This window comes from Gobius niger, assembly GCF_951799975.1.
Source record: "Gobius niger genome assembly, chromosome: 2".
In the NCBI taxonomy this organism is placed as follows: domain Eukaryota; kingdom Metazoa; phylum Chordata; class Actinopteri; order Gobiiformes; family Gobiidae; genus Gobius; species Gobius niger.
This window is the reverse complement of record NC_136853.1, coordinates 28006678-28017305: the sequence shown is the minus strand read 5'-3', so window position 1 is coordinate 28017305 and position 10628 is coordinate 28006678. Positions and strand designations below refer to the sequence as shown.

Genomic DNA, 10628 nt, shown 5'->3' with positions numbered 1-10628 from the left:
TGTACATGGACAGTACGTGCATATATAAACATATAGTTTCCTTCTTATGTGTCTTAAATGTTTTGTCATCAGTGAGTACATTTCAGTGTGTCCTGGTCTATGCGTTAAAAGAAGCAAGATTCGGTAAGCTTTTGCCAAAAGTTGCCAAAACTTAAAATGTGACAGTAATATATGATATAGACTCATTACATGCAAAGTAATGAGTGACACACGTCAGGCCTTTGTTATAATTTTGATGATTATGGCTTGCAGTACATTTTCAAAATATTCTAATTTTATGAGATTTTTAATTTGGGTTTTTTACAAGCTGAGCCATAAAAATCAAAATTATAATGAATAAAGGCTATACAAATGTTTTTAACAATATTCAAACAATATTAAAATCTTTCGAGTTTCACCTGGAAGGGATGTAATTGGTCAATAATTAAATGTTTTTGATAATGATCGATACATAGAATATAAAACTTTGTTCTAGGATTAGCAGCCAAAGAAATCCCTTCCAATATTGCGAGGGTAGCCATCTAATACCTTCAATTCCACTGGGTCAAACTTCCAGTACTGCATCCCACTCAGGAAATTGGCATAGCCTAAAAAAAAAAAGAAAAAAAAGAAAAAAGAACCGTTTACCTTTTTCAGTCAGTTAAATTGAAACATGCAAACATCTCTCTGCTTTCCTTACCATATCTGTCTTGAAATGCAGCATCTATATGTTTGGGTATGCCACTCCATTCAGGCATGGTCTGTGGGTGGATACTGTCAACTCGATTCTCCAGAGGACTAAAGGACCAGTAAGATAAAGACTTGAAGAGGAAGACCTTAAGTGCGTTGTCCACTTCCCATTTTAAAGCTGCTTGGATGTCTGATACAGGCAAACCCAGCCGCCACACGGAGTCTGGCCCAGTTATCCTCCTCTCAGCATCGAACACCCAGTAGCTGTCACCTGTGATGAGGAACATCAGGAAGCACATCATTAAGGTACGTACACGCCTCACTGCTGCTGCGCTGGAGGAACTGATAACATAATAACGGCCAATAATGTAATCACTCAGAGCCAATAACATAGCAACGATTTACCGGCCAATAAATAAATCCATATAAATCTAAATAAATTCAGCCAATAATATAATAATAGATCCATTTGAATAACGACAGTGGCCCAGAGTGAAAGCTGGTTCTTATGACAGAAAGGTCGCCGTCTTGAATCCCTCCTCTCACAAGTGCATGATGCTGCCGTGTCCTTGGGCAAGGCACTTGACTTACATGTATGAATGCGGGACGTGTGTGAGTGAGTGAGTGAGTGCTCGGTTGTGGCCGCAGATGCCAATGGCACAGTTTGGCAGCTTACCCAGAGCAGCCATGGCTATAGTCTGTAGCAGAAAGGGAAAGATATTGTCAAGAGAACTATTATCATATAGTTCTTTTAATCATCATCCTATAATCTTTGTACCAAACTGTTTTAGTCAGAGGTGGAAGATGTCCTCAGATGTAGGATGCAGATTCAGATACAGGAGTGAGGCCATACTATTAGTACTCCGGTTTCCCCTGTGTCTAAAACATATACAACAGGCCAGGATGAATGAGAGTGTGTTTGAGAGTGCGAGTGGGAACATAGCCCATGGTTACAATCAATGTGGTGTGTTCATTAACAAGCACTGTCCTTACCAAATAAACCAATAAATAAATAATAATTCCTCTGATCTGGCTGCGTTGTCATCAAGCTTTTCCTTTCACTTGTGTTTCACTTGTGTCTTTATGATGTAGTAGAGGTGGTTATGTTGCTCTAAAATTCAGATGATGTCTTTCTGAATGTGTGACTCCACTCTCGCGTTCACCTGAACAGATGACGCGATAGTGCATTGTTCAAATCGCCCTTCCGCACCTGCCGCCACAAGCAGTATTTTACCACACATGGTTCACATTGAGTATACAGTAATCACCCGATCCACGTGAAGTGTGTAGGCACATTTTAGAGGTCGCGATCGAACTGAAATGTCAATATTATTGGCCAGAAATATTAAATGACAATGGCTTTCCTCTGCAAACTGAATAATCCAGTCAATTATTCCGCAAACTCTGGAATTTAGAGCTCTCACAAACATAATTCTTGCATTAGTTTAGTATTTCATCATTCTGGTGTCAAATTGCAGCATTAAAACATTTACTTGACACATTTCTTGAAACCTGGACCTTTTTTCGTTTGTGAAATTATAACTTTTCACACATTTTTCTTTGAGTGCCTCTCACCACTTTCCTGTGCAGACACGCAGGCTCATTCAATTCACCTTATGTGGAAAGCTAGAGCAGAGGTTTTCAAAGGGGGGTCTGGGGTCAACAGAGGCACTGCAGGAGCTCCTGAAACCTGAAAATCCTAAACCTGCTTTTCTTGCAACAAGTGACTTACTATGTGAATAATATTTGGACCACAAACCTTGGAAGAACCAAATGTTGCCAGAGCGATCCTCATAAACTGCATCGACGTAGTCAGGGAGACCTCTCCAGTGACGGGACGCCAATGCTGGGTAACCCGCCTCAAGTCGCCCATCACGAATGCGCCAGACATACTGGGACTTAAAGAAGAAGAGCTCTCCCCTGATTCTAGACACAGCATCAAAGTTGGTTCTGCAGGCATCAGGCTGAGACATGCACAGTGGACTGTTAGTCTTCAAATAAATCAGTGGTAAAGTCTGTCTCGTCTTATTGCTTTACCATTCCTACGTCAATCTCGTTGGTCTCTGCAACGTCAGGTGCTGAATGCCTTGGGGGGCCATACAAATACTGAATCCCATTTTTGTCGTCTTCGCTGAGCTGCAGAGGGTACGAATCACTGTAAAAGGGGCACATAATAGCATCTGGCTCAAGGGAATGTTGTAGTCCCAGGACATGGCCAAACTCGTGTGCTGCCACCTGCAGCAGATCTGTGCCTAACATTGTGAAAGAACAGTAATAACTCATTTCAGTTTCAGCAGACACAATGGGAAGTTTTTCATAAAAAAACTTACCAACATCATTACCCACAGTCCAGTGCTCATCGTAGTCAAAATGAACTTCTCCTTCTCTGTGTGTTTTGGGGAAAAAGGCATGGGCGAGGATTCCCCCTGGACCATCAAAGGGTAAACTATCACCGTGCCAGTATCTGAAGACACAATCCAATCAGTCACCTTTATCATGAAACTTGGAAAACAAAGTGAAGTAAGCAAGGGGAACAGGGAGACACCCACATCGCTATTTCAGCTGAGCAGGTAACACAACATGGAACAGAGTTGACCTGGCTGTCTTTTGCTCAGCTCAGTGACGCCATCTACAGGAGGGCTCAGGAGGGACTCGCGTGCTCAGACCTTTTTATGCTACAGGTCATGATGGTGGCTCAGTGGTTACCCCAAGAGCCATACTCATAATGCACCTTTATTACATTAAGTGCTTTAGTCATACATTGCATTTTTAAGTATTATTTTGTAACATTGTAGTAGCATAATTATGTTCTTTGTCTTAAAATTTTGGTTAAATGTTATTTCAAAAAGCACACTTTTCATATGACTACTTGTATTGTATTATATAATAATAATTAATTTTAGTGCAATAATAATAAATATATAGGCTATAGTGCTGTATTTAAAATGTGCTTTCTAAAAAATGTATCTTATGTAGGACTGAAAAAAAATACTAGTAACTACTTTGAGTCACACACTGATATCACACTTTTTCAAATAGTCTGATGCCCTGTGGCCGATACAGAGAAGCCTTTAGCTACAAAGAAGGTGCACAAGGGCTCATTTGTGCCTAATGCAATAAACCTGCTGAATAAGCACTAGTGGAGTACGCAGCACTATTGTTTTTAATTGTTCTGATCATTCACTTATTGTCTTTGTCTGTCCTGTCTATTGCGACTTTGTGTTTTTGTGACTGTGATGGTGAACCAAAGACAAGTTTCCACCGAGGTGGACAATAAAGTTAAATCTAAAATTAACCTCCCAAAGGTCAATCCAAATGTGCTGACAATAAATGCATTAACAGTGTCACTTTAAGTGTTAGAGCTGAATATGTTTTTGGTATTCATTTTCATTATACTTATAATTCATTAAATTTAAAAAATGCACTTCCTAAAAACGTCCATTGCAGTAATGCAAGTAATTTCTCAAGAAGTTGCTGCATTTTTACGTAATGTATTATATTTTCACTGATTTAGTCCAGTCCTGATTAAAAGTTTAAGACCACTTGAAACCAACCATTAAACTGAAATAGGCTGTTGTGCAGCTGATCAAAAGTTCAAAACCACAGGCTTTTCAAAGGCTAAATCTGTGCAAAAATGTGGATTCTGTGTCCACATCTAACTTAAACTTTTGCTCAGCTGCACAACAGCCTATTTCAGTTTAATGGTTGGTTCCAGTTTCTTCTTGTTGCATAATAAAGTTCTACTTAGAACCTCGTTAAGATCCACATATGCAAATTTTGCCATTCTTTAAGTGGTCTCAAACTTTTGATTGGGACAATATGTGTGTCATAGTATCGAATGTACTACAAGCTTCTACACTTGAAGCACAAAGTATTAATATGCCTTTAAAGTACACTATATGAAAAAGTATTGCAAACGCATCTTTCTAAAATATACATGTAATAAAAACAGACTAAACTGAACTTGTTCTGGTGTGTTTCACACCAGAACAAGTGTGAGCTCAACAGATCAGACGTCCCTCTGGAGTCTCTTGTTCTCAGAAGAGACGGGACAACAGTGTGATTTCAAAGTGAAGATCAGGATCAACGTATTTCAAAAGTATTATTTTCATTGTTTTGGTTTTGAATTTCATTTAAATATCTTTGGAATATACTACTACTGTACTTAAACACAGCCAAATGTGCTTAAGTGCACTCAAGTTAAATGTGCCAAAATAGCAGTCACAAAAATCTTCAGATGAAGTAATGATATATCATCACTTACACTTGAATTAAAAAAGTGTTCCGCAAAAGCACACTTACGCTTAAGTTATTCTTAAACATGTTCATTACTTGAACATGCTTGAATTTAAAATATTTTTACATACTATTTTTATGTATTTATTACACAATTTTAGTGTAGTAAAAGTATGTTTGAAACGTACAATTACTAAACTGCAAATGTAATAAAAGAAATAGCACAAAATTACACTTAAGCACACTTGAGTGCAACTTAAAGGTGCACCAACACAGCAGTCAAGTGCACTAATCTGTATTTAAATACATCTTAATGATATATCATCAGTACACTTAGTATGAAAATAGCATTTCAATAATAGCACGCTTAAGTATGCTGATCTCAAGTACACTTGTACTAACTACACTTTTATTTAGTACACTTTAGTACACTTACTTTTTTTACTGGGACAGCTCTTTCCTCAAAGCAAGAAAGTCCCGAGTTTGATTCTCAAACTGTGTGGGCATTACTGTGTGTGTGGAGTTTATTGCATGATCTCGCCAAGCCTGGGTGGGTTTTCTCTGGTTGGTTCAGTATCTCCATTAACCCAAAACATATACAATAGGCTCCAGATCTGGACTTGGATCCCAGGGCTGCTCACCGCTCCTGACAGATTGATTTAACGACATTAAAAGATGTGTCAACTAGGCTGACAGCAAAGGTTTGCTCACTCTGTCTTTTCGTGGGCACATTTCAGCGCTGGGATACTCGGAAAAGTTGCTTTTTTCAGCCGCAAATATTTTCTGGAGGATTAAAAACATTGAGTTAAACTGTCTTTATTGCAAAAACCCTGAAACAAAGGGAAGTTCAATGTACCAAACTTAAATGGTATTATTGGTTATTTTTTGTCCGACCCATGAGTCACTGGTTGAATCCATTGTCTATTGTTTCCTGGAGACAATAAGACTTACTTAACAACTTAATGTGTTCCCTCAAAGACTCCAAGTGTTTGCAAATATTTCATCAAATTATTCTGCTAAATATGTCTCAATTATTGGTGAAATTATTAGTTAAGAATGATAAAAGCAAACATTTTTCATAATCCTTGACTCAAAATAAGAGAGATGGTCCTGACCCACCAGTCTCTCCTACTAAATGGGCACATAAACATAAAACATATTAATATCATATAATCATCAAATTAAATTTCATGTATTTCCAACAAACTGCTTATCGGGAGTGTTTTTGTAATCACAGGCATGAACACAGTCAATAGAAATAATAAGCGCTGATGCTCTTACCTGTTGAAGTCAATGACAATGTCTGCCTTCTCCGACATGACTTCAGTGAAAGTCAGAGGTGTTGCTTCACCCCAGACTCTGAAGGCCTGGTCCAAAACATGACGCACTTTAGCCTCACTCATTTGCCAAGGGAAACGCAAAATCCTACGCAAACATGTGCAAAGTCAAAACATACTTAGGCATAATGTTTACATCTCAGAGTGATTTGTGAAAGGTTACTGGTACTAAACATAAGTAATGCTCTAATGAGCTATACATTCATGTCCCACGGGTTAGTGTTAGTGTGATCGAGAAGTAAATGTCCCATCACACCCTACATACTACTGTAAACATTTAGTGGTATGCAGTTTTGAGCCTCTTTGTTTAGTAACATAAATGTACTCTTACTTTGTGGCATCAGGAGTGTTTTGCATGTAGTTGTTGCTGAAATATGCTCATATTCTACCTGTATGTGAGGTCAGTTTTTTCCCAGCGTCCTCCAAAGTAAGCAAATCTTTTTTTGCGCTGCTGCCTGCTCAGTCCTTCCTTCTTTTTTTTCTTCATGCTGTAATATGACAGATCTACCCTCAACAAAGTGGGATAATCTGGAACTCCACAGCGAGGCCGCTTCCACTCTGTGGCATTAGGTGGAAACACTAATGACACCAAACTCGGTTTGTCATGGAGTGTTGTCTGTTCATGCCTTTCCCTCTTTTTCTGACCCACATTTTTGTGGTTGTGAGGCCATCCCTGAAAAACAACAGAGCACAGCAATAAACAATACAACCGTCGTAGTGAAACCTAAATCGTCGAGTTGAGGACATTTTCCTATTTGTATTCACAAATATAAAACAAAAAGCAAGCATGAATCTTGTTCAAACCTCTTGTAAATGTACCTTCATGACGCAGTGTCAAACGATTTACAATTAAATTGTTGTACACAAAAACAAATAGAGGTTTTATATACAGGAGTCACTGCTGCATGTTTGAGCTACAAAGGATGAGAAAAACAGATTGGATCAAGTTTCTTCATCTACACTTGATGCGTCCCATACCTGGTCTATAGGTCTAGTGCTGTTGGGTGGGTCATATAGCATTTTGCTGAGGTGACTGTTTAAACATGGTCAGCTGTGCCTCCTGTAGCCTATGATTGCTGTTAGTTATGCACATGTTCAAAGTTGCCGAGTGGACTGTTTTCATTCTTCAAAAGCAAAGATTATGAGATGCAATACGTAATAAAAAAAAAAACATAATTACAAGACAAAATATTTCAAGCCTGATTTTTCCAAAATCAAATTCCTGTAAAACACAAACAATTATTATAATATTTTTTTTAATGCTGTTATTTGATCAGCTTTATGTACAGTATACTTGTTTTGAGACCATCTGCAGTTCGTATGCACAGAATTACTGTGAGAAAGCAGAAACAATATAGATCTATGAAGTAAGAGCCAACACCGAGCTGTGTGCCAGGGGAGCGCTCTCTGGATAATGTTTACAGTGTGTCATTCAGGCAAACAACCTACAAGCTACAATATGTCTTAGATTATACTTGATATATCACGTTGAATAAATAGCCAAAGGTATTCCATTGCTTCAGCAAAAACTGTTCCCACAGGCTATGCTGATTTGACAACCAGCTAAATATGTGACAGTGAAAGTCAGCAACAATTTTCCTACATGCATGTGTTGAACTAAAGCTTTGTCTTTGATGGGGAATCCTGGAGCGCGAGCAAACGTGTTGCAACTTGTCTCAGTCTACCTTTCAAACATACGTGCCCAAGCATCAGCAAGGTGGTCCGCAAAGCACCATTGATGTATCATCAAAAGTATTAATTTGTGGCCTTGATCATGTTTTTGAGTCACCTAAACCTTTAAACTCTGGTATTAACACATGGTAGTAGTAACAAATTCTTCTCATGTCTTTTCTAATTTTTCAGTAAAAATGCTAGACACAGTCAGCAGATGTCTGGAAATTCCCTGTTTGGGCATGACATCAGGATGTCTGCACCATAACCAGTGGATGCTGAGGGGACATTATCAAGCTAATTACTGAGTAGCCTATAGCCTACATAAAAAAGGTCCAGTGAGGGAGATACATATAAGAAATTTACAGGCCTGTATCCTGTTTATTCGTGACAGCGTATGGTGTAAAAACATCCATCTGTTTGACATTCACAAGTTAAAACCATCATAAATCATGACTTTGTTTTGTTGCCATAAAGTATTTTCCAATGGGTGGCCTTATCCCACAAAACACAAGGCTCACAGTATACTTTGGAGATTAAACTGTCAGCAATTCATTTTGATATACTTTATTAAACATTAAGACATTAAATATCTTGGATTACGAATAGCAGAGTGGTTCCCATAGTTGTGTCCCATTTGACAAGGCTTTTTTCCCCTTTGAATGATACAAACAACAGTGATGGAGCAACGTTAGCAGGCGCCTGCCCCATGTCTCCCTCACTCAGGTAATATTCCCTCATCAGCAAAGTTTCTGTCCTGCTCCGTTGCCAGATAACTTGTTTCTGCCTGCCAAATTTGATTCACTCAAGTTGTTGACAGTAACATCCGATACACATCTGGCAAAAAAAAACCCTGGAGCTGATTGCCTCTCACTGTGCATCGTATTGTTTTGATTTGAGCTTATTTAAGGTTCCTCGAAAGTAAAGTGACGTTTTATCATAGTTAGAAAGTGTACTCACTGACCTGTTCATGCATTAGATTAACTGTAATGTTATGCTGGTTACACACGCGCACAAACACACGCGCGCGCGCGCACACACACACGCACACACTCACTCACTCACACACACGCACACACTCACACACACGCACATGCTGTTATTGCTAAGTTGCGTAAATGTTATTACGCTATTCTTTTCTGACATAAGTTTTTCTAGCGCGTGCCTCTTCCTCTCGTGCACTCACCTGTTGCTGGGACTTCAGTTCGAACAGCGGCAAAGAGTGAATAAAGAATAAAAGTTGTAATTGCAAGATACTGCAGCATAACAGAGTCGTTTGCATCATGCTGTGGTTTTCTGTAGCGGTAGTTACCACAGGTTATGCTGTTGCGTGAGGTACATCTATCTGCAGATAGACAGTCAGCATCCACTGGCAAAAACACAAAGGAAATGAATGAACTCCCGAGTCTCAATGCACCTCCTTATGTCACTTTCCAAACAAAGTGCTGCTACGCCACAGACACTTAACCCTTTGTAATCCATGCTCATGTGAAATGCAAACAAACTGGGAAATTGCAAAATACTAATACATCTGTTTTCTCATATTGTTATTTTCCATTAAAAGCATTTTAATGGCAAACAGTTTTATGTTTTTAGACGAGCCTATAAATAAAGTGCAATAAGCCATTATTAGGGTAATACCATACCAACTTTATTTATAAAGCACTTTAAGAACTGTACAGTTGGCCAAAGTGCCGCACACAGAAACAGATACAAATATTTACAGTAAAAAAAATATGAGGAAAAAAGTACAACAACAACAACAGCAGGCAACCTCAATTTGCATTAAACGCCAGAGAAAAAAGGTGCGTTTTTAGGAGGGATTAATAATTAAGATCGCCATGATTCCAAATGGAAACATCTCTAAAAGCTGTTTGACAGATGGTGTCAGAAAGGTTATTATTATTATTATTATTATGATTATTATGATTATTATGATTATTATGATTATTATGATGATTATTATTATTATTACTATTATTATTATTTGGTTATGTGAATGCTAATAATGCATTCACAATGTGGTCGAATATGATGTCATAATTTCAGATAGAGGGCAAATACCTCTATGGGCCATTTACAGGAACAGGCCACCTTATACTGAGATATGTTCTTACCTGAGCTTATATATACTGGGAGAGGCCAAATGTCAACAGCATCTTTGGTCGTTTTGCATGACTGACGGCACACAGTTCTTCCACACTGAGATATGCGCTAACCTGAGCTTAGACGAGTTGATGCGTACCTGTCTAGTCTTTGTGCCCGTGGAAGAGCGTGCTATCTTCAAACTTTATCCCCGTTTGGAGCTATGGGAAATACATTAGGAGAGGCCAAACGCTAACAACTTCTTTGGTCGTTTTGTGTGACTGAGGGCACACACAAAGACCAGACAGGTACGCATCAACTCATCTAAACTCAGGTAAGAACATATTTCAGTATGTATAAACGGTGGCCTGGTCCTTTAAGTTAATCTGGTTATTTGTGGATTTTATGTTTGAAAACACATCTCAACACAACACACTCAATATTACTCTTCAAAGTTGTACCAGCAGAGTCATGTAATCCACCACTAAGCAAATGCAAGTTTTCTAGAGTTAGATGTTGATGGGATTTTCAGATTAAACCCCCCACGGACAGAGCACTGAACAGCTCATAAATTACAGTCTGTTTCTGATCATGAACGTACCGGAGCTGCTTTTACCTCGACAGTCCTGA

The 10628-nt window shown here is 38.6% G+C and overlaps 1 protein-coding gene across 1 annotated transcript; it reads right to left on the bottom strand.

Annotated features, from left to right (window-relative positions):
- Positions 1–412: 412 nt before the first annotated feature.
- On the bottom strand, positions 413–9204 carry LOC306959771 (stromelysin-3-like). The gene is made up of 8 exons (XM_079551975.1): positions 9100–9204; positions 6632–6915; positions 6187–6330; positions 3000–3133; positions 2707–2921; positions 2429–2633; positions 680–940; positions 413–587 (listed from the first exon to the last, which is right to left on the bottom strand). Exons 1-8 carry the CDS (start codon positions 9196–9198, stop codon positions 478–480), a joined length of 1452 nt encoding a protein of 483 aa, XP_079408101.1. The 5' UTR covers positions 9199–9204; the 3' UTR covers positions 413–477.
- Positions 9205–10628: the final 1424 nt, after the last annotated feature.

What these genes read in the sequence shown, in the direction of transcription:
- LOC306959771 (XM_079551975.1), bottom strand. Translation starts at nt 9,198, where the DNA reads ATGATGCAAACGACTCTGTTATGCTGCAGTATCTTGCAATTACAACTT. An exon ending in AACTGAAGTCCCAGCAACAG is followed by an intron (nt 6,916 to 9,099) that starts GTGAGTGCACGA and finishes GTTGTTTTTCAG; the next exon opens with GGATGGCCTCACAACCACAA. An exon ending in AAAACTGACCTCACATACAG is followed by an intron (nt 6,331 to 6,631) that starts GTAGAATATGAG and finishes ATGTTTGCGTAG; the next exon opens with GATTTTGCGTTTCCCTTGGC.